Genomic DNA, 25,258 nt, shown 5'->3' with positions numbered 1-25,258 from the left:
CATCTAAGGTGTGCAAGACAAATTCCCTCGGATGTTGCGGCCGGGGACATAGAGAAGGCAACACAATGTCTTAATTTAAATGGAAATCGGAGACAACCTTTGGAAGGAAAGAAGGACAAGGACGAAGCACCACTTTGTCCTTGTGAATCACCAGGAAGGGCGTGCGACAGGATAGCGCCGCCAACTCTGACAACCTGCGAGCAGAAGTAATAGCCACCAAGAAGGCCACCTTTTGTTATAGCGTGAGCAGGGCAATTTCTCGAATATACTCAAATAGAGGCTTCTATAGAACCGAAAGTACAAGATTCAAGTCCCACGGTGGCAAGGGAGATCACATTGGTGGAACCACATGTCGCACTTCCTGAATGAAGGTACGCAATAGGGAACGCAAAGCCAGGGAGAGTTGAAAGAAAACTGCCAAGGCCGACATATGGCCCTTGACAGTACTCAATGCCAAATTCTTTTCAACGCCCCTCTGAAGAAAAGTCAAAATCCAAGCCACCGAAAAAGAACATGGGTGAAACCCCACTAACTCCCACCATGAAATATACACTTTTAATTTCCGATAATATACCTTCGTGGAAGAAGACTTTCTAGCTCTGAGCAGCGCCGGAATCACCGACACAGATAAGCCCCTATCCTTTAAAACCTGGCTTTCAATAGCCAGGCCGTTAAAGCCAGCGATGGTAAGGGTGGGAGATTGGCCCTTGGGATAGCAGATCCACCCTGAGAAGCAGCCGCCCTGGGGCGTTTGCGACCAGACGCACCAGGTGGGCGTACCAGGACCGACAAGGCCAGTTCGGGGCCACTAGAATGACAGCCGTTGCAGAAGCTTGAGAGGAGAAAAGGCGTAGATCAGATGATACTGGCCCCACGGAGCCACCAGAGCATCTGAGGTGTCCCGAAACATGGCCACAAACCTCTGAACCTTCCTGATGATTCAGGATGCCATCACATCTACCTCTGGAGATCCCCAGCGTAGGCAGATCTGTTGAAATACCTCCTGATGGAGAGGCCACTCTCCTTTGTCCAATACTTGACGACTGAGGTAATTTGCCTTACAGTTGTCAACCCTCAGAATGTGAACTGTGGAGATGGGAAAAAAGGAGGGATATGGGAACACTTTTGCTGTACGAGGCGGCTTGTGAGTGCCAAAGAGGACTGGTGTTCTGATGAGAAGGGCCCCCGTCGGATAATGCCCGCCCTGGACTGCGCAGGCGCAGAATTTGTGCAATAGGGAGAACAGTGCAGCCGAAAATCTCCGAACTAGAACAGCTGTTCATCAGCTGTACACGGCTCATGTGCAATCAATACGACATTGTACCACATGCTTCTGATGCTTGTGCAATTCTGCAAGGGGCGAGTTATTCATTGAACATAGCAAGGGGCGACTGCATGGATGTATTATTGAGAAGCATGTAATGCCTACAGAAGAGGCTGTATTTTACAATGATGGGCAGAGCTGAAAATTTGGGGGTAGTTTTCTCCATAAACTACACGTCTTTGCGGGGCGTGTTTACACAATTTAAGGGATACGACCTCTTCTGTAGCATTACACGCTTCTCAATAATACATCCGTGCACTCCTATTGTATGAGCTCTGCCCATCATGCAGCCGCCCCTTGCTAATAACCGCCCCTTGCAGAGTTGCACGAGCATCGGAAGCGTGCGGCACAATGTTGTATTGATTGTGCAGGTGCCGTGTACAGCTGTTGATCAGCTGTTCGAGTAAGGAGATTTTTGGCGGCTCCATTGTGCTTTGTACTGCGCAATTCCTGCGCCTGTGTAGTACAGGGTGGGCATTACCCGACGGGGGACCATTCTCGGCACAACACCGTCACCTCTACTGCAGCCGTGGCTGCATCCTCCATCTTTAAAGTTTCCCGTACAGAAGCAACCGGTGTGTCCACCAGCGCCGCCTTGTGCGCAGCCACTGCGGCCGAAGAATCATCCTCACTGTCCGAGAGATCTAGGAGCGCAGCCGCAGACCCCGCAGGGTGGGCCCTGTCCATAGCAGCCGAATAAGTTATAGGATCTGACGAGACAGATGAAGCAGGGGAAGGCAGGGGATGCTTCTTACTAGTCCGCTACCCAAGAGCTACCTCCACCTGGGACACAAAGGACTCCAGGGCCGCCATCAATGTGTCAACGGATGACAGGGACCCAGAGGGACCTGCAGCCTCTAAAAGGGGGTCAGAAGTGAGGGGTCGCCCTTCGAAAACGAGTTTGTTACATATGTCCATACGTGACAGAAACTAACACATCATTGGACGTGCTCGCCAGGCATGTGAAGTAACGGTATAGTGAGAGGGTGCTGTAGAATGATGTGATAGAGAAACCTGTGAACTACACACCTGACTGATGCTCTAGTAGCGAGTGAGGTCCTGGTTAGGATCGAAACTTGGTCGCCTGGGAACACCTGCAGTAGTTGTGACACAAGTGCCTTTTTTTTTGGTATTTTTTTTTTTCTTTGCCCCCCTCGTATCCAACTGGCCCTGGTGAAGCTGCAAACATAGCATGTTTTATATTTTTTTTTACCTGGGAAATTACGTCCAACCTGGTACAGAATGGAACCTAAACTTGACTGTCCTGAGGGGGAGAAAAGACAGGCGGAAAATGAGTGGCTTGCATAAATGCCACTGGAGACGAGTGGCCGATTAAGCACCAGTAAATACGAAGTGTGGTTGTGTGAGCGCTTGCAGTGATTGCAAGGAGTTATGCAGAGATGTCTACTTGCAGTGATTGCAAGGAGTATATGTTGAGATGCATGTATTTGCAGTGATTGCAAGGAGTTTATACTGAGATGCATGTATTGCAGTGATTGCAAATAGGTAAATGCTAAGGTGTGTGTATTTGCAGCGATTGCAAGGAGTTTATACTAAGATGCATGTTTTGCAGCGATTGCAAATGGGTATATGCTGATATGCTTGTTTTTGCAGCGATCACAAGGAGTTATGGTGAGATGAGTATCTTGCAGCGATTGCAAGAAAGGTCAACTACTGATAGGCAAAAAGGATAGCAGAAATTGTATATATAGGAACAAACTGCAAAGTAGCATACGTAGAAAAAAAATCATAAATTTATGATAAGGATTGAAATGTAGCTGCCGATGTCATGTGAATCAGATGGAAAATGATATAGATAAGGAATTGTAGAGTATGGGAAGAACGATATCGGTGTGTGGGTGTGACTGATGCAAATCCTTGTGCAGCCAAGACTACTAGGTTTAAATCGGAGTGATATTTATGGCATTTAGGTAACATGAATTGGTGAGTAACAACAAATCGTTTGTAGGGTACAAGGGTGAACGGTATGAATCGTTGCAGGATATATCCGATGCAAACCATTGTGCTGTTGCTGCGACTAGGTTTGAATGGACTGTGGTATGTTTGCAATGCATCCAATGTGACTCTGAGAAAAAATCAGTGAACAGGCCTGTAACTGGCCGGCAAACTAATGACTGCGTAGTGGAGACCTACAAACAATTTGTACGTTTCACAGCGGGAAACAGAACAAACCAGATGGGGAACATAACTAGAACAAAAGCTGGTTGGACATGATATGACAAGGGGGGTTGTGAATCCTACCTGTGACAGCGAATGAGACTTGATCGAAAAAACACAAATAAGCATCCGCAACAAACTGTATTTGTAACAACAGACTCAAAAACATGCAGTGAGCTGAAGAGTCAGCCTGGTGACATAACGAATCATGCACTGGAACTGACAAATCACAAATGTGAGTGGTCAGCTTAAATACCATCTGGGCTCCTCCCATAAATTCTAATATATTAATATATAAATAAGTATATATCAAAAAAATGTTTGCTGCTTTGTGATAATCATTCTGGTCTAGTAAAGAAACATTTAACTATAACATATGGCATTAAAATCTGTAACCCCTTCCCCTTTTTTGTTTTTGTATATGTTGACTCCATTAAAGCTATTAAACATCAGATGAAATTCAGTTTAGATAAACATGTACATTTCCATGTGCTACATGTATGAACATGACTCAAAATAGAGGACTTCTATTTTTTTATTTTTTTTGCAGGTAAACAGCAAGCTCTCCACTATCAGAGGGTATTTAGGTCTTTTTGATATAAACAAATGTGGCAATTCCATAAAAAGTGTTTAGTGTAGTTATTATTTCAATCTGGAATATGGTTTGTAGGCTCAATAGCTAAAGAGCCACTGTTACAAATGTTATAGAAACCAGTAGTCAGAACCTTTAGATAAGATGGATAGCAGCAACAGAGTTCAGTCCATGAAGCGGTGTAAGCATTTATGTAGCAAGTCTAAGCCATTTTCCAAAAAAATAAGAGCTGAATCTGTAACAAGCCAGCTTCAGGGAGCAAAGAACAGGCTCTTATTACTTATACATATGTGAAAGCAAGTGTATCCTTGAATACAAAATAACTGTAGCAAAATAACAATCAACAACCAAATGTTCAGATTTGTTTGATTGTGTTTGTTATTTACCACTGTGAAGCAATCAAATATACTCACTGCAATTGTGGGACCTTGAGACATTTTGTAACAGGTCTAAATGCACTTAAAGTGGATGTAAACCCTCTCCTAGACCCAGTGAAGTGAACAGCCTAAGATGAAACACCTCTCCCTACATAAGTTTTACATGTATATCTGCTGTCTTCAGTGTTATATATTCTTTAGAAAGTGCACATTGTTTTAGAGATTTTAGCCTATTGTTCAGCACTGGGAGTAAATTATTGGCATATAGCCAAGACTGCTGATTGGAGGAAAGGCCCACACCCCCACTCTACAGGCAGAGACTTGCAGAGCTGTGCTTTAACAAGTCAGGCTCTCTGCTAATCTATTTATGGCAACCTCCCTCGACACCAAATTCTGGCTGTTTTTATCTTGATTGACAGAGAACTTGTCAGAAGTTATCATGCTGATAACAGCAATGTAACAGCAGAGACACACAGGACTTAGTGCTTTGGAGAGATATAAGAAAACACTACAGATATATGTGCTTAGGTCAAATTTCATGAATCAGGTTTACATCCACGTTAATTTTGTTGACCCTATTAGTGGGATATTCTTCCCACACTTTTACTTATGTCATGGAGAAATAAAGCAGTTCCCATTCTCAGATGCCCTCTTGAAATGAAAATGCATATGGTGTTGTTTTTAAGTTTGATACTTGTCCTGGACTCGCTTCCTGTACTCCCGGAGTCTATGGGTAGCTATCTAGGCAGATGACCTTTCTCTGCGCACACAATAATAGACTGCTGTTTCTTATCTTGTGTCTTTATTGGCACGTTGCAGATTTCAATATACATGTGGATAACACACGTGATATGCGATAAAACTAGAAATAACAAGAATGGTATAAAGTGACAAGTGCTTTTGCGCTAATACATACCCTCAATATGCAATAACCTCAACAATATAAATACAGTGCAGCAAAACCTAATAGTGTTTACAATACACAAAACAGAAATCCATAATAAGTGGGATTCTGCGCAACGTATCACACAGATATGATATGTGTAACCACAATGGGGACCAAACTATAAGTGGTAAGTGATTAATATGATACAGTAGTAGTAATAAGAGAGCTGACAAGCTCAGTGATGAATGAGTCCAACAATAAAGTGCAATAAAATCACTCAAAAGTGAATAAGAACAAATATAGCACTAATGCTAAATACAAATAATAATAATAATAAAGTGATGATGTGCAAAATAGTCCCAAAATAGATGACATATATGAGTGCTGCCAAATGGAAACGCTGGAATTGCTGAATTTCCACTCAATAAGATGCTGGTGATTAACAGATGGTAAAACGTATCTTTCACTAGGCTCACAGGACTCTTACCTCCTGGCCGATAGTAAAAGGCATCTAGTATACACCACACTGGCAGTCCTCTATGGATAATCCCAGCTACTCCTTCCTTCAGGCTGGTCACGTCTCCTTAACTGATCCAAACAGTGCTCAGACCCAGATGGATAAAAAGAGAACAAAAAGGAGGGGCTCCAATAGTAAAGTACCGTAAGACTCAGGGATAGTTTATTAAGAAAAACCTGTGCTTACATCAACATAACTAAAATCGTGCAGCAATTTTAAAAACGAGCGGCGTCCACAGCGCCAGCTTACGTCACTCCAAGTGTACGTCCGTCCAATCCCTACGCATTACGACACGGGGTCACGTGTCTTCGTCTGGGGACTCGTGACAAAGACACGTGACCCTGTGTCGTAACGCGTAGGGATTGGACGGACGTACACCTGGAGTGACGTAAGCTGGCGCTGTGGATGCCGCTCGTTTTTAAAATTGCTGCACGATTTTAGTTATGTTGATGTAAGCACAGGTTTTTCTTGATAAACTATCCCTGAGTCTTACGGTACTTTACTATTGGAGCCCCTCCTTTGTGTTCTCTTTTTATCCATCTGGGTCTGAGCACTGTTTGGATCAGTTAAGGCAGTGTTTCTCAATTCCAGTCCTCAGGCCCCCCCAACAGGTCAGGTTTTCAGGATTTCCCTCAGATGAAAAGGCTGTGGTGATTACTAAGGCAGTGAAACTGATCAAATCACCTGTGCAAAATAATGGAAATCCTGAAAACCTGACCTGTTGGGGGGGGGGGGGCCTGAGGACTGGAATTGAAAAACACTGAGTTAAGGAGACGTGACCAGCCTGAAGGAAGGAGTAGCTGGGATTATCCATAGAGGACTGCCAGTGTGGTGTATACTAGATGCCTTTTACTATCGGCCAGGAGGTAAGAGTCCTGTGAGCCTAGTGAGGGATACGTTTTACCATCTGTTAATCACCAGCATCTTATTGAGTGGAAATTCAGCAATTCCAGCGTTTCCATTTGGCAGCACTCATATATGTCATCTATTTTGGGACTATTTTGCACATCATCAATTTATTATTATTATTTGTATTTAGCATTAGTGCTATATTTGTTCTTATTCACTTTTGAGTGATTTTATTGCACTTTATTGTTGGACTCATTCATCACTACTACTACTTTATCATATTAATCACTTACCACTTATAGTTTGGTCCCCATTGTGGTTACACATATCATATCTGTGTGATACGTTGCGCAGAATCCCACTTATGATTGAAGAATGGTATAACATTACTATACGATAATAAACACATCATATAAACATTATCAGAGATGGCTAACTACCTCCCTAAAAGCCTGTGGAGGAAGAAGGAGATTGCTTACCTCCGATGCCATGGATGGGGACAGATTGCATGCAGGCCTTGCTGCCTTTATCTTAAACATGGAGATACTAGAAAGACCTTCACTTCCTGGCTAAAGAGGATATGACGATTTTGATGTCACAGCCTATAGAAGCTAGATACGAATATTTACAACTATATTCATGTTTGGCCAGTAGATGGCGCAAGCATAACAGCTAACCTGAGACAAACATACCTCTGGCTTACTAATGCAATAATACATTGTACACACAGTGAATTGTCCTTTTTGAACCTGAAAGGTATCCTGGAGACACAACAATACTGCTTATTCACCTATGCAGGACCACAACATATGTTTTGAACATTTTAAATTTTTGATGACCTATTTAATGATATTTTGTGTTGTCACAATGATCAGCTATTATTTGATTGGTACCATGTCTTATGAATGTATGTAGAAACGGGAGGTGAATACCATTCTGGCTGATGTCATTAAACACATGACTCCTGACCGGGCATTTGAAGATGCATATCCACAGGTAACTATTGTTTTTTTTTTTTTGTTTAACCAATTGTACCAAGAATGTCTCTCCAAAACTAGTGACAGTCAGCCTGGGTTCACACATATGTGATGTGGGTACCAACGTGATTCCAGTACTGTTTCCCTCATCGCATCTCCCCCACAGGCAGTTCACACTGCCCTCTGAACCACTGTGGGTGTCAATACAAAGTGGACACCCATGCAATCTGATTCCAGTACGGGGGGAAATAAAGGTCCCTGCACCTTTTTTGTGCAAATCCAATGTGAGTTCAGCCATACAACTGTATGGCTAAACTCGCATTGCACAGACGTCGCATGTGATTGGCACAAGAATGTGGGTGTGAATCACATGCAATGTCTGTGTTTGCATATGTGTGAACCCAGGCTCATAATCTCATAAATACATGGTCAGTAAGGTTGAAAAAAGACACCATTCCATCCAGTTCAACCTGTGGTGTTTGAGTGTGCTTGTGTTTATGTCAATAGTTAATTGTATATTAATGTATGTTGTGATCGTTAAGGTACCCAATTTTTAGGGAAATGTTTAAAAAAAACGGTGCTAGTGTCCACTAAAACCCCCTTTTTTTTCTATGTTAAAATAAACATTTTGAATGTGTTGACCTGGATCAATAAATACAATTTAAAGGTTATGTTCACCTTTTGGAACGTTACATGCTAATTTAGGGTGGAACATGTAACATGTGCAAGCTCCTTCCGCCAGTTTCCCCTCAACCCCTTTGTTGTGACACAAGGCAGAGGATCTTCTCCGTCTACATGGTCATGTGATTTCTTCAGTTTCCTGTGAATAAATGAGCTACAATTATGGTCAGCCACTGCAGCTGACAGCTTATAGTTCTGAATGAATGAGGGCATTAATGAGCGCTCTCGCAGTTCATTCACAAACCTTGCCGCTTTTGACAGCACTTGTGAAAGTATGGGCAGAAAGGGCTTGTACTTTGTTTTATTTATTTATTTATTTTTCTTTCAACATATACTTTAAATTGGAGAAAAAAAAGTCAGTCCAATATTTAAAAAAAAAAATGCATGCATGCGCACACCCTAATCACCCTGTGCGCAAAACACAGTGGCATTGGAATGGTGCATCTCTTTGTACCTGCCATAGAATGGATGACTGTACTTTGGGTGGTGGGGCTTTTTTTCAGCCAGAACTTGGTGGAAATTTGTTTTGCCACCTCCAGTTCTGGCCCCTTGCATTATTGTTAACTACATTCAATTATAAACCCAGCAACCAGTGATAGTACTTCTCCCCGGGTGGCACACACAAAACCCTCCCTGTTATGCATATACGAGAGAGGAGGGGTGGGGTATGCACATGGTGCTCTAGCAAATCCAAAAGCCTACACTGGCAGCTTTATCTCCCATTGTAAGTCGTAGATTTGCTTTTGCGGTGGAGAGGAGAACTGAGGGTACTGAACAGGAAGGTAGGAGAGCTCTGTTGTGGAAGGGGAGTAGAATAGAGCTCATTGCTGGAAGGAGAGGAGAGTTTTTTTTTTGGGTGACAAATTTTGAGCAAAAAAATCTGTGCTGGGGGGTTTGCACTCTCCCCCTGCACTCTGTGCGCAGCACACTCCTCAACCCTGCACTCTCTATGTAGAGCACTCCTAAACTTTGCATTCTGTACAGTGCCTTGAAAAAGTCATTATATCCCTTGACATTTTCCACATTTTGTCATGTTCCAACCAAAAATGGAAATTCATTTTATTGGGATTGTATGTGATATAGACCAACACAAAGTGTTATGCCCCTCACTACACGTGACTGAGGCGTATTCAAGCACACTGTTAACTCCTCTCATACCAATGCATTCCAGTAAAAATAGTAAAAAAATATATTGCGCAAGCCACTGGGTGTCGTGAATCAGGCAGCCAACATAACAAAGTGGATACTAAGTAAAAAATGCTGTAAATAAATGTAGCGCCCAAAGTGAATAAACCCTTAAAAGGATATAAATAAAAGGAACCTGATAGTCAAATGATCTGCATCACCAACTAATCAAATCCCCCTAAATATGTGAACCTGTGAGGTAAGCACAAATGCATAGACCAAAAAATAATCAAATAAAGGTCTATATGATAATGCCAAGAAAATATTGTCAATATTTACAGTGCTGGGACCAAAAAATGAAAATAATATCTGTAAGGATTCAAAATGGTCCCCGAGAACAAATAAGATAATGTGCAAAGATAACGTGTAAGTGATCAAAAAGGACAAGTCCTTAACAAAAAACAAATATAATAATAAAAATAAATTGCAACAAAAAAGGGGGGTAAAAACCCCTTAAGTGATTCAGTGACTGAATAAGTCAGTGAGCGTGACACCATAACAGTGTTTAAGGAAACCAAAGTCTTTTAAAATGCACATAGAATCTTCAATTGTTGGAATGGGGCCACAATCTTCAAGACATATAACAATCTTCACATCTGGGCATTGATAAAAGGGTGGGTACTCTTACCAGAAAAGGTGGACCCTCAGACTACACCGTACGGTGGGAGGGTCATTAGAGCTTGTACAGACTCGCGTCTGGATCTGGGAGTCTCTCCTTCAGATGGTCAGAACCAAAGATAGCCTCAGGTGTGCTCGATTGTCCAGGACAGAGTTGCTGAAATCAACTCATCAAAATTGCTCCAGATATCCCAATAGTTATGCAAAGAAAAAACATATAGAGGTGCTCCTCATAGTGTAAAAAAGTTTTTTATTTGCACTCATATGGCAAATTTCAAGATTAAAATCAAAATAATGAAAAAGGCTTACAAAGCCACACTGCAGGTAAAAAACAAACAGCAAACTAAAAAATCCAGAGTAAAAAAACCACAGCAAACTGGTGTAATAGCAGCAGATACTCTCACTTCAGATGGATATGAGAGAATTTCCAAAAAAGTCAGCAATGGAGTTTAAATAGAACTATCACCCGACCGGTTTCGTCTCGATAGGACTTCAACTGGGGTACTGATAGTCTACCAACTCCACTGCAATAAATACCTGTTAATCCAGATCCGTGACAGCCAACACCTGGTCCCCCTCGCTACACTGGCGTGCGTTCCATATGCAATAACGAAATCCCATTGTGCGTTGCAGAGACCGGAAGTGGTCATAGGCAGACGCTGATAGAGCTAAGAAACTGTCCATCATTATGCTAGCAAAGGATAGGAAAACGCATCTATCTGAGCCAGCCAATGGGCGTCGGTATGGGCAAAAACGCGATGACGTCAAGACGTCAGCGCTGCGTTCCAGGATCATTCATAGGCTATGTGGTTAACCAGGTCTCACCCCTCTCCACCAATAAGAATGGCAAGAGAATGGAGGTGTGTCAGACCGTCAGTCACACTCATCCACACTCCCATGTCTTAAAAAGCGCCAGACACATCAGCGCTGCGCTTCAACATGCGTTCCAGGGAGTCATTCTTCAAACAGTATAATCTGCAGAGAATGTAATGACTCATTTGTGTGCTAACGAGAGACATCTATTCCAAAAAAGGGGGAAAAAAAAACGGATCATTCCTGGTCATTCCCACAAGCCAAAGGTGAAATATATCCATAGATTATATTAAAATTAAAATGTGTCAGCGTCATGGGGGTTGGGAAATGGCAAAACACGGAAATGGATAAACAGAACATCTAGCAATCTTATCTAAGCATAGACATCCAAAAAAAGGGGAAAATATACACATACATGTTAGTGAAATGTTCCAAAATACATATGTTGAAACCACATACAGTATATATGTATCAATAATAAGGACAAAATATCAGAAAAAAGAGAATATACAGAAATGTAAATATATGAATATAAAAGTTACTCTATATAAAAATCAGCAGTTTCTGATATTTTATATGGTTTCAACATATGTATTTTGGAACATTTCACTAATATGTATGTGTATATTTTCCCCTTTTTTTGGATGTCTATGCTTAGATAAGATTGCTAGATGTTCTGTTTATCCATTTCCGTGTTTTGCCATTTCCCAACCCCCATGACGCTGACACATTTTAATTTTAATATAATCTATGGATATATTTCACCTTTGGCTTGTGGGAATGACCAGGAATGATCCGTTTTTTTTTCCCCCCTTTTTTGGAATAGATGTCTCTCGTTAGCACACAAATGAGTCATTACATTCTCTGCAGATTATACTGTTTGAAGAATGACTCCCTGGAACGCATGTTGAAGCGCAGCGCTGATGTGTCTGGCGCTTTTTAAGACATGGGAGTGTGGATGAGTGTGACTGACGGTCTGACACACCTCCATTCTCTTGCCATTCTTATTGGTGGAGAGGGGTGATACCTGGTTAACCACATAGCCTATGAATGATCCTGGAACGCAGCGCTGACGTCTTGACGTCATCGCGTTTTTGCCCATACCGACGCCCATTGGCTGGCTCAGATAGATGCGTTTTCCTATCCTTTGCTAGCATAATGATGGACAGTTTCTTAGCTCTATCAGCGTCTGCCTATGACCACTTCCGGTCTCTGCAACGCACAATGGGATTTCGTTATTGCATATGGAACGCACGCCAGTGTAGCGAGGGGGACCAGGTGTTGGCTGTCACGGATCTGGATTAACAGGTATTTATTGCAGTGGAGTTGGTAGACTATCAGTACCCCAGTTGAAGTCCTATCGAGACGAAACCGGTCGGGTGATAGTTCTATTTAAACTCCATTGCTGACTTTTTTGGAAATTCTCTCATATCCATCTGAAGTGAGAGTATCTGCTGCTATTACACCAGTTTGCTGTGGTTTTTTTACTCTGGATTTTTTAGTTTGCGGTTTTGTTTTTTACCTGCAGTGTGGCTTTGTAAGCCTTTTTCATTATTTTGATTTTAATCTTGAAATTTGCCATATGAGTGCAAATAAAAAACTTTTTTACACTATGAGGAGCACCTCTATATGTTTTTTCTTTGCATAACTATTGGGATATCTGGAGCAATTTTGATGAGTTGATTTCAGCAACTCTGTCCTGGACAATCGAGCACACCTGAGGCTATCTTTGGTTCTGACCATCTGAAGGAGAGACTCCCAGATCCAGACGCGAGTCTGTACAAGCTCTAATGACCCTCCCACCGTACGGTGTAGTCTGAGGGTCCACCTTTTCTGGTAAGAGTACCCACCCTTTTATCAATGCCCAGATGTGAAGATTGTTATATGTCTTGAAGATTGTGGCCCCATTCCAACAATTGAAGATTCTATGTGCATTTTAAAAGACTTTGGTTTCCTTAAACACTGTTATGGTGTCACGCTCACTGACTTATTCAGTCACTGAATCACTTAAGGGGTTTTTACCCCCCTTTTTTGTTGAAATTTATTATTATTATTATATTTGTTTTTTGTTAAGGACTTGTCCTTTTTGATCACTTACACGTTATCTTTGCACATTATCTTATTTGTTCTCGGGGACCATTTTGAATCCTTACAGATATTATTTTCATTTTTTGGTCCCAGCACTGTAAATATTGACAATATTTTCTTGGCATTATCATATAGACCTTTATTTGATTATTTTTTGGTCTATGCATTTGTGCTTACCTCACAGGTTCACATATTTAGGGGGATTTGATTAGTTGGTGATGCAGATCATTTGACTATCAGGTTCCTTTTATTTATATCCTTTTAAGGGTTTATTCACTTTGGGCGCTACATTTATTTACAGCATTTTTTACTTAGTATCCACTTTGTTATGTTGGCTGCCTGATTCACGACACCCAGTGGCTTGCGCAATATATTTTTTTACTATTTTTACTGGAATGCATTGGTATGAGAGGAGTTAACAGTGTGCTTGAATACGCCTCAGTCACGTGTAGTGAGGGGCATAACACTTTGTGTTGGTCTATATCACATACAATCCCAATAAAATGAATTTCCATTTTTGGTTGGAACATGACAAAATGTGGAAAATGTCAAGGGATATAATGACTTTTTCAAGGCACTGTACAGAATGCAAAGTTTAGGAGTGCTCTACATAGAGAGTGCAGGGTTGAGGAGTGTGCTGCGCACAGAGTGCAGGGGGAGAGTGCAAACCCCCCAGCACAGATTTTTTTGCTCAAAATTTGTCACCCAAAAAAAAACTCTCCTCTCCTTCCAGCAATGAGCTCTATTCTACTCCCCTTCCACAACAGAGCTCTCCTACCTTCCTGTTCAGTACCCTCAGTTCTCCTCTCCACCGGCCTGAAGAGGAAGATGCAAGGCATGCTGGGAATGAAATATGGAGGCTTGCATGGGCCAAACCTAACCAGCTATTCTAACTGACTGCTTGTAACATAAATAGTGCAGTTAAACAAAATGGCCATTAGATGGCAGCATAGATTTAATTTAGTTAAATCAAAGTCAATGTAAAGATTATAAGCCTTGTTAATGAAGGCATGACACTCCCTGCCTGGTTTCCCACGGATACCACATATCATGGCACTCCGGAGGAGAGTAACAAAATAAGTTCAGAAACAGGTCTGAGGAAAAGTTTAGGCTGGCCTTGCCTAATGACTTTGAGTTCAACTTTCCTGACATGTCCATCTTCACTGGGAAACACTTGGGCTATCAGACCCACTCGTTTCTCCTGGCTTGAGAGTCTTTCATGAGAACAATGGCACCAGGCTCTAGGTTGGGCTTGCTGTCTTGCCATTTGTTCCTGGTCTGTAGATTAGACAAGTATTGTTTCTCCACTTGTTTCAAAAGGTGTCAGCTAACCATTGTATCCTTTTCCATTGGCATCTGTATAAGTCCTTTGGATCCAGATTGACTGAAGGAGCTGTGATCACCTGGACTTTCTGAGTGAGCAAAGTGGAAGGTGTAAGCAAGAAAAGATCTTCAGGATCATTGGGTATAGATGTCAAGGGTCTGGCATTCATTATAGCTGATACTTCAGCCATGAAGGTTGTCAGTCTCATGTGTGAGTTTTGAAGTTCCCAATTGTAGAAACATTGAATCTAAGATTCTTCAAGCTATACCAATCATACGCTCCCAGGCACCTCCCATGTGAGTAGAGTGTGGAGAGTTAAATGACCATGTACAACCCTGTTCTGAAAGGTATCTCAACATGTTCTGTGTCAAGGTTTGAAGTGATATTCAATTCTTTGCAAGCTCCAACAAAGTTGGTTCCTCTATCAGAGTGTATGTGCTTGACGGGGCCTCTAATAGAGATGAAACGTCTCAGGGTATTGGTGAAGCTGGATGTGTCTAAGGACTCAATTACTTCTATGTGTACAGCTCTGATGCACATGCAAGTAAACATGACAGCCCAGCGTTTGCTGTTGGCGCTGCCTCCTCTGGTTTGACGTGTGATAACAGCCCAAGGCCCAAACACATCAAGAACGACATTTGTGAAAGGGGGTTCTGTACTGAGTCGGTCTGCAGGAAGGTTGGCCATTTTCTGGGTTTGGAAAATACCACAAAGCTTACGACAGGTTATACATTTGAAAATGGTTTTACTCACAAGTCTTGTGGCTCCCACAATCCAGAGTCCAGTCGTACGCAAGGCTCCTTCCGTGAACAAACGTCCTTGGTGTTTTTTGTGTGTGTTAGTATTCCACAAGTAAAGAAGCAACATGGTTATTTGGTATAATGACAGGATTGCTTTTGCCACTATCAAGTCCTGCATTAGAGATGCGCCCTCCAACTCTTAACAGTCCTTCATTGTCTATAAAGGGGGTTGAGTTTCCTTAGAGCACAGTTCTTTGGAATGCTCTTGCAATTTTGAAGACATTCTAGTGTTAGTGCATAAGTCTCTTGTTGGATACAGCGAATGATTACATTTTTAGCTTCTGTGAGCTCATCTACTGTATATGGCTTGTGACAATAATGCCAACCTTTGCAACAACTTGGTCTTGTAGGGGTGCCTGTAAAGGATCTGGCTATATGAACCAAGCAAGCTGTAGCTCTTTGTAAGGATTTCCAAGTGGAGAACTTATGGAAACGCTTGGATCCCAACAGTTGGTTAGAAATTGTTGTATGTAGTGTGGAAACCTGTGGACGGATGTCTGAGTCAGATTCAGGTTCTAACAGTTCATATGTCTCCTTTTCTGAAGTGGTAGGCACTGACTTGTACAGGAAGGGTGGTCCTGTGAGCCATGTAGTGTCTTTGAGACGGGATGCTGGCACAGACCTTGTGGCATGATCTGCTGGGTTATGATCAGTTGAGACATAACGCCACTGGGTGGGCTGTGTAGACTTCCTGATTCTTAAAGCTCTGTTGTGTACATAGACATAGAATCTCCTACTTTTGTTGTAAATGTAGCCCAACACTACCTTGCTGTCTGTGTAAAACTATGTATCCTCAAGTTTTATATGCATCTCAGATGTAATAATTTCTGCTAGTTGTTCTACTGCTAGTACAGCAGCACACAGTTCCAATCTTGGAATGGTGGTTTCAGGACATGGTGCTAGCTTGGCCTTGCCCATAACAAACCCAATATGAATTTGGCCCTCGATGTCTACTGACTTGAGGTAGGTTACTGCTCATATTGCCTTGACTGAAGCATCACAGAATACACAACTTTCTAGACTAAACCCTTTCAGGAGGAAAGTGGGTGTATGGTCTATGTATGTGTAGGTTGGATAAAGTCTTTAAAGAGTCTCTCCATGTTACCCATAATGTCTCTTTCTCAGGAGGTAGTGGAGAATCCCAATCACATGTGTCTGCAGTAAGCTCTCTAAGCAGAATCTTACCTTGGACGGTCACCGGTGCTGCAAACCCGAGTGGATCATACAGGCTGTTGATGGTGGATAAGACACCTCGCCGAGTGAAGGGTTTTGGCTCTTGGTCGACCTGAAAGGTAAGGGTGTCAGTCTTGAGGTCCCAGTTGAGTCCTAGGCTGTGTTGCATAGGAAGGGAGTCTGTGGCCAAGTCCAGATCTTTGAAGTCACTGGCGTAATCTTGAGAAGGGAAGGCCTCCATGACGACCTTGCTGTTTGATGCTATCTTATGCAGTCTAAGATTTGAAGAGGCAAGTGTGCTTTGAGTCCTCTTGAGTAGACTTATTGCAGCTTCGGGTGCAGAAAGTGATTTCAGACCATCATCTACATAAAAGTCTCTTTCAATAAACTGTGTAACGTCTTTCTAACCTTCTTGGGCAGATAGCTTAAGTCCATAGATGGCAACAGCAGGGGATGGACTGTTACCAAAAATGTGCACTTTCATGCGGTATTCTGTAATGTCTTTAGTAGGGTCATTGTCTTTGAACATAGGAATCTCAAGAAGTTCCTGTGTTCTTCCTTGACTTGGAAGCTGTGAAACATTTGCTGTATGTCTGCAACTATGGCAACTGCTTTCTTGCGGAACCTGATGAGAACACCAAGAAGTGTGTTGTTGAGATCTGGTCCTTTTGGGAGGACATCGTTTAGTGAGACCCCTTCATGCTGAGAGCTGGAGTCAATTATTACCCCGATTTTACCTGGCTTCTTGGGGTGGTAGACGCCGAAGATTGGTAGGTACCAGCACTCTTCATTGTCTTTTAGAGGTGGGGCTATCTCTGCATGGTCATTCTCAAACATCTTACTCATGAATGAGAATAAATGTCCTTTCATGTCTGGCTTCCTTTGAAGATTGCGTTTAAGGGAAGAAAAGTGCTTTAAAGCTTGTTCTCTGTCTGGCTAGCGATGGAGTAGGACGTGGGTCATAGGAGCTCCATTGTGCTGCAAATCATATCTACCATCATGAGTCACAGATTGAACTTATAACTACTCAAAAGCCTGCCTGGAACCTCTGGGACTGGAGCGACAGATGTCCCCACCGAAGAAATCGTCCACGGCGGATAAACTGGCCAAGTACTGACACGACGGAGGAGAGGAGCAGGCCAAAGATGGCGCGGACGAGGCTCAGGGGGAGGATCGCCATGCGGCGGAGACAGCGAAAGTGCTAGAAGCTACAGCCGCACTTCAGGGCACCCTCGCAACTAAAATTGATGAGGTAAAGATCGACATATCCCTCATGAGACAGGATCTGTCCACGGTCCGGGAGAGAGTCTGAGACGGAGGCCCGCATCAGCGCCGCAGAGGACATACTACACCCCATGCAACACGATGTGGAGGACATGCAGCGGCAGATTCATCAGCTACACTCCCACCAAGATGAAATGGAGAACAGGCTCCGCCGCTGTAATTTGCGCTTCATAGGTTTACCGGAGTGTGTGGAGGGCAGAGAACCGGCTGAATTCCTGGAGAACCTCCTAATTAAAGTGTATGGGAGAGAAGCATTTTCACTGATGTTTGTAGTGGAAAGAGCGCACAGAATACCGGCAAAACCCCCGCCTGAAGGGGCACCCCCCCCCTTGTACATTTATTGCCAAATTCCAAAATTTCAGGGATAGGGATAAAATAATGCACTTATCCAGGGGAAAGGGAAACATGCGAGTGGAAAATGGCCAGGTGGCGGTGTTTCCGGACTTCTCCAACGAGGTGCAGAGGAAGAGATCACAGTACCAGGATGTGAAGCGTCGTCTGCGTGTCCTGAACCTCAAATATGCCATGCTGTTTCCAGCCAGGCTGCGAGTGGAAGAGGATGGCCGGGTACAGTTTTTTGACACACCAGCGTCGGCAGCAGCCTGGTTGGATCGGAAAGGGAGGCAAGCATAGAGTCGGTTTTGGATGCGTGTGAGTACTATTTTTTTTTTTTTTTTGGGAAGCCGTGAGTGAGCAAAGACATGTGCCTCTTGACTGCCTTCATGAGGCCCAGATGTGAGAGACTACAGATGTCTGCCTAGGGCTCTTCAATTACTACTTTATTTTTTACTTTTATTTTTGCAAGTTTTGGCCTGGCCACAAGTGGGGGATCTTACCATGCTTCTATATTATCCTATGAGAGATCATTTGGAATGGGGACGGCTCCCTTCGGGATCGGAGGGGGGAATCAGACCCCCTATTTGAATATGTTTGCCCCCGGCGGCGGATGGGTTTGAGATCCGTAAAGGATATTGGTGCAGAAGTGTGGTATGACATGGTGGGACATAAGTTGAACAGCAGGAGGAGCGGGTCCTTAAAAACCTCATGGGAATGGTTACTTGTTCCCGCTTCAGCTCCACGTGCAGCTTAGTGAACAATCGCCCCTACGGGCTTGACTGTGTTTGCCATGCCATGATGTACACAGAACCAAAGTTATGTGCCTCCAGTCAGGTTTCTCTACTACTGGACGTTTTTTTTTTCTGGAATTGGTTATATTTTCTGGGAAACTAATGCTCACATCAGGTTGGGGAGGTGATGGGCTGGGAGGGGGGATATAAGTTTACAGGGCCACCGTTGTGACCCTATTTGGTTGATGCAATACTTTCTGTGCTGTAGAGATGTAAGGAGAATGACTGTATTTGAAGGTGCAAGTAACAGTGATAGGTTAAAGGAAAGGATGCTTATAATGTTTTAGCGGATTGTCACCCTACTGGTCCGGCCGAGTAGATTTTGACCGGTGATCCCATGACCTCGGTTAAAAGCCTGACTTGGAATGTGCGGGGCGTGAGAAATAAAATCAAGCGCACAGCTGCCCTGGCCTATCTCATATCACAGAAGGCTAATATAATGGCCCTGACGGAGACGCATGTTACAGGTCATTTGCAGTCTGCACTAAAGCGCCCATGGATAGGCTGGGCTTACCATAGCACCCATACCAGCTTTTCTAGGGGAGTTTCGTTATTGGTGTCCAAGGCCACTCCATTTGAACTAGTGTCTTTGGAGTCTGACCAGCAGGGGAGATATCTGTTCCTACATGCCCGCATTGGCGGAATCCCTATTTTACTGATTGCTTGTTATATCCCCCCTCCGTACTGCTCGGAGGTCGTCACCACGGGCCTGGCATTTATGGCCAGGTACCCGACGGTACCAGTGTGTGGATGGGGGATTTCAACATGACTATGGATCCACTGGCACGTCCCGAGGGAACACCAGGGGGATCCAGACTGACCAGACTGGGCCGCCTGATGAGGGAATTTGCCCTGGTGGATGTGTGGAGGCTGCGAAACCCAATGACTTGGGCTTATACTTGTCACTCAACTAGCCATGCCACTATGTCGCGCATAGACTATGTTATGGTCTCTGCTCCACTCGTGCCAAGGGTGAGCGGGGCGGGTTTTGCACCTAGGGCCTTATCAGACAACTCACCATGTTGGGTTCAGCTGTCCCTCTTGGGGGAGGCTCCTAGGAGGGTGTGGAGACTCAGCCCCTACTGGCTGACGGCTTTGACGGACCACGACAGTATAGAACGAGAATTAGTTTTTCCTTTCTGACGGGCAGGGGTCCACAGTAATTAACTCCCGGTGGGATGCATTTAAAACACATGCAAGCAGAATTTTGGACATCAGGATTAACAGACTTAAACTGTCTTCAAAGGTTGTAGTGAGCAGAGCTGAGGATGCGCTACAGAACTTAGAGGAAATGTATAATGTACAGCCCACGCCTGAGAACTTGACGAAGGTACAATTGCAGACTAGAGTTGTATCACAATTGCATATGGAAAAGGCCAAGCAGTGCATATTCTTCTGTAAGACACGGGTATATGAACACGGGGAGAAGGCCGGGAAAGTGCTGGCATATTTGGCACACCTAGAGGATAGGCCACCGGTGGTGGTATCTCTGGCGGAGCCGGATGGCTCAGTGGTCATGGATCCTCCGCTGGTGGCGGACAGATTTATGAAGTTTTACAAGGACTTGTACAGCTCCCAATGTAGACACACTCCACAGGACATACAGGTGTATCTACACACACTACAGTTTCTAAGGTTAAGTATAGGCCAGGTACAGATGCTGGAAGCTCCCATTACCACTCAAGATGTTGCTATAGCAATATCACAGTTGGCCAAGTGTAAGGCTCCAGGGCTGGACGGCCTGCCCCTGGAGTTCTACACCATATACTCGGAGACGCTTGTCCCTAAGCTGAGGGCACTATTCCAGTCCATATTTGATCCTGGCATGCTTTCCACCTCCATGCAGGAGGCTCAAATTATTGTCCTTCCTAAACCGGGCAAAGACCCACAATATCCAGAATCATATAGACCTATCTCCCTATTAACAGTGGACATTAAAATACTAGCAAAGATACTATCATCCAGGCTTAATACAGTTATTCTCTCCCTGATTCACGCAGATCAAACAGGTTTTATGCCGGGAAAGAATACCGCCATGAATATCAGGAGGTTATTCATGAACGTACAAGCCCAGCATGAAAACAGCGGGACCAGGGTAGTGGTTGCCTTGGACACATCCAAGGCTTTCGACTCAGTCGAATGGGTTTATCTATGGGAATGTTTGGAATGTTATGTATTTGGCCCGAATTTCATTAAGTGGGTGCAGCTCCTATTCCAGACCCCAAAGGCCAGAGTATTTGTGAATGGGTGGCTATCAGAACAGATTTCCCTGGAACGGGGTACGAGGCAGGGCTGCCCCCTGTCACCACTGCTCTATGCGTTGGCAGCTGAACCATTGGCTATTGCTATTAGAATGAGCCCGAAGGTAATAGGCCTTAGAAAGGGAAATGAGTGGGAAAAAATAGGTCTATATGCAGACGACACGATCTTGTATCTAGCGGATCAGGGTCCATCGTTACAGGCCGCTTTGACTATTATTGAGGAGGTGGGCAAGTACTCAGGCCTAAGGATTAATTGGGACAAGTCCCGAATTCTCCCCCTTGACCAGTCCCCCCCCCCCCCCCGGTAATGTCCCAGGAGTTACCTTTACAAAGAATAGCGGAAGTTAAATATCTAGGGGTGCGGGTAACCAGAGAGATTATGTCCCTCTTAATGTAGAACCTCTGTTTGCCATTATTAAGGCTAGAACCCAGGCCTGGGCGAGACTGCCCTTAGGGGTTATGGGTAGAATTAACTTAGTAAAAATGATTTTGCTGCCTAAAATTGTATATATGGTATGGCATGCTCCCTTGTACATACCTCTTAAAATATTCAAACAGTTGGAGGCGATCTTAAACTATTTTGTTTGGGGCATAGCCCGTCATAAACTAGCGTGGCATATACTTAAGAATCCTAATACAGAGGGAGGATGTTCTCTTCCTGATGATCAGGATTATTATGTAGCGTCACAATTGTCACATATGTATTATTCCAACACGACCGTATCCCAGAGGTATAGAGCATTGGTATGTAATAAGCCGAGCAGCCCTTTTTTACACTCCCGCACAGGCAATATTTAGGAGGGGACATGGGGGTAGTAGGTCATCCCGATTTAGTGCTGATATCCTGACTCACCACCAAAAAATATGGGATATTGCTCTTAAAAAATAGGGGCGGACACATATGCACACCCCGCTATGGAACAATGGTCTTCTGCCCGAGCTGAGCACAGTGCCGGATCAGGGGTTATGGGCATCATATGGGGTGCTATTTGTATCTCAGGTTCTGACGAGTTCCGGTCCCAAGCCCTTTTCAAGTATCAGAGAAGTGTTTTCCCTTCCACCACAGTTCCTCTTTAGGTATCTGCAGCTTAGACATGCGCTTAGATCACAGCTAGAGTCTGTCACAGTTGACTTGAGGACCCCGCAGGTGCTGGATGTGGTTTTTGGAACGGACTCAGCAAAACTCACGTCCAATCTCTATTACATTGTCCGACAGCGTAGAAATGGTAGGGTTTCACAGGCAGCAAAGACGAAGTGGGAGCAGGATGTAGGCCCTATAGATGACGCTGACTGGGGAGAGATTCTGGAGGGGGTTAAGACTGCATCCCCTAAGCTGTCGGACAGGTTGACACAGCTGTACATAGTTCACCGGGCATATATCACACCCCTGAGACTGGCAAAGTTCCAAGCCACGAGAAGCCCCTTTGTGCCCCATGTGTGACTCTGCTGCGGGCTCATTTTATCATTTGATCTGGCATTGCCCAGATGTGCAGGCTTTCTGGCTACAGGTGACTCAATTCCTTCATGACAATATGGGCTCCCCTGTGGGCATGGACCCTAAGCTGTGCCTCTTGGGATTGCTACCAGATGTAGATACAGACAAGTACCAGGCTATCTTTATATATGAATCACTATTCATGGCTAGGAAAGTGGTGTCCAAGGCTTGGATGCAGACGAGGGCTCCAACTCTGGGGGATTGGAATAGGGAGGTGAATGCCACTCTCCCATATAGAAAGATGATATATGTGCACAGGGGGCGACCACAGAAGTTTTCCAGTGTATGGGACAGGTGGCTGGAGGACGGTGAGACTTGTATGGTCTGAGTTAACATATGAATATGCACTTTGGGCTCAGGGGGAGGGGGTGGGTGGCTCTGGACAATCCAAATGTATTTTGTGTGGTGGACCTAAGTTGAACTGTTGGGTTGAGCCTTAGTTTTATCTCTCCGTGTTCCTCTACACAAATGTTTTCTGTGTCTAACTAATGGTTTTGATGCACTTCTGTATATATGACCACGTATGTAATGAACAGCTCGCTAGTGCCTACTATGTTTAGCTCAAACCTTGTACCGCTAAATGTTTGGATGATGTTGGTCCACAATTTTTTTTTAATGTATGTATGCCATCTTTTTTGCATCTCAATAAACTTGGAATTTCATGGTTAAAAAAAAGCTGGTTCTCTGTTGTTAGCAAGACAGGGTCTCTGTGCTTTGAAAGGCAGGGGTGCTACCCAGCAGTTGTTGTTTTTGTGGAATCCCTGTCTCATTATGTCCAAGAAGATATGATCTTCAATAGATGGGGCAAGTTTGTGATCTTCTTTAGTCCTTCGGAAAACTGAGCATCCTAAATGATCTCTGTCTTGATCACAAAGAACATTAGCGGTGTAAGGGTTGGAATGGATTACAGTGGCAGGCTTCTCTCTTACAAGGAATATGTTGGTGCAAGGCTGAAATAAGGATGGACGCCCACCCTCTAGTGTCTTTGTAAAGAGAGAGTTCACGCTGGTTGGTTTGTGAACACTCCCTAGGCATATGTTGCCTATGATGACCCATCCGAGATCTAGCTTCTGGGCATAGGGGGAGTTGTGGGGACCATTGATTATTTTCTCACCTTGTGAACTCTGATGATGTCCCTCCCGAGGAGAAGCGCTATCTCAGCCTGGGGATCCAGTTCAGGGATGAGGTGTGCTATGCCCTTCAAATGTCTGTGATTAAGTGCCACCTCTGGTGTAGGGATCTCCTCTATTTCAGTTGGGAACTGATTGCACTTGATTAGAGTTGGCAGAGGCATGTCTGTCTGACCATCAAAGGATTCGATTCGGTAACCGATGGCGCTTCTCCCAGTTTCTTCACTTACCCCTGTACAAGTCTTGAGTAAGTATGAAGAGCTTGCTTCTTTGATTTTGAAGGTTTCAAAGAAGGTTGAGCTGGCGAGTGATCTGTTGCTTTGATCGTCCAGGATCACGTATATCTTCACTGCTTTTTCTCTGTGGCCTGTGGGGTAAACGGTAACAAGACAAATCTTAGAGCAGGATTTGTTAGACGAACCTTCTCCACATACTTGAGTGCACTGGGTGTAACTACAGGAGGTACTGTGTCTTGTTGCTCCCCGCCGTGCTCTTCCACCTGGGGTGAGGGGGTAAGAGTCCATGGCGCTGGCCCTGGATGTAGAGCTGTGTTGAGCTCTGTGCTGTCACAATCCGAGCAGTTGATGCCCACCTTACAGTCTTTACCGATGTGAGAAGTTGATGCGCAGCACCTGTAACAAATTCTGTTTTCTTTGAGGAAGGTTCTGCGATCTTGGAGAGTGTTTTCTCTAAAACATCTGCACTTTGACAATGAATGAGGCTTCTTGTGGAGAGGACACTCTGTTTGGATTCTCAGCTGGAGATACACTTGTTTTGCGTACTGCAACAGGTGTGTCTTTGAAGTTGCGTGTTAGAGCAGGCTTACTTGACCTAGGGAAAGCAGAGGTCAAATGATGAGATGACAAAACTAGGATCATTATTGACCTTTGCTTGATGACGAATAAAGTCCACAAAATAAGAGAATGGTGGGAAGGGGACGTTGTGCCTTTGCTTATAGTTGGAGCCTCGTGTAGTCCAGGCTTCTTAAAGGCTGTAAGGTAGCTTTTGCACTATAGGGTTAATGCCACGGGCTGTGTCAAGAAAGGCAAGGCCTGGCAAGTCTCCTGCTTTGGCTATTTGGAGTCCTGTCACTAGGTCACTTAATTCTCTCAGCTTCTGGTAGCCTTTGTTAGGAATCTTGGGAAAGTCCTCTATTCTTTTAAAAAGAGCATTTTCTAGAACTTCTGGGGAACCGTAACACTCATCCATCCTCTCCCATATCATACTCAGCCTTTTGGTTGGGTAATTAGTGGGAATGCTTTAATAAACATTCCCAGTATTGATATTCGTTTTTTAGTGGGAATGCTTTAATAAGCATTCCCAGTATTGATATTCGTTTTTTATTCTTTTTGTTTTCTTTTTTTTCCCACAAAAGGTTTTTATCAAGGCAAAATCAAGAATACAATACAAACGTTTGTCAAGTTGCATATTTCCAAGACAAGTATATAAAGGGCTTCATTGACAAACCCGTAACAATATATGTATCAAACAGAACATTGGAGCATAAATCAAACAACAAAGAACATTAGGAAGCATAAGGAACCTGGAGACCAGATCATGGTGCACAGGTAGAAAAGTA

At 43.8% G+C, this 25,258-nt stretch overlaps 1 protein-coding gene across 5 annotated transcripts in view; it reads left to right on the top strand.

Annotated features, from left to right (window-relative positions):
* The window catches only part of VPS35L (VPS35 endosomal protein sorting factor like), a 1,107,598-nt gene that overhangs the window by 758,029 nt on the left and 324,311 nt on the right, over positions 1-25,258 (top strand). For 4 of the 5 annotated variants that reach the window (XM_040358549.1, XM_040358548.1, XM_040358547.1 and 1 more), the window contains exon 19: positions 7,639-7,719. The exons of the other annotated variant lie outside the window; for it this stretch is intronic. In XM_040358549.1, coding sequence (XP_040214483.1) covers positions 7,639-7,719 — 81 coding nt within the window. The remainder of the gene's footprint in view (positions 1-7,638; positions 7,720-25,258) is intronic. 5 annotated transcript variants of the gene reach the window in all.

The sequence above is a fragment of the Rana temporaria genome, chromosome 6, assembly GCF_905171775.1.
Source record: "Rana temporaria chromosome 6, aRanTem1.1, whole genome shotgun sequence".
In the NCBI taxonomy this organism is placed as follows: Eukaryota; Metazoa; Chordata; class Amphibia; order Anura; family Ranidae; genus Rana; species Rana temporaria.
This window is presented reverse-complemented; position numbering and strand designations above follow the sequence as displayed.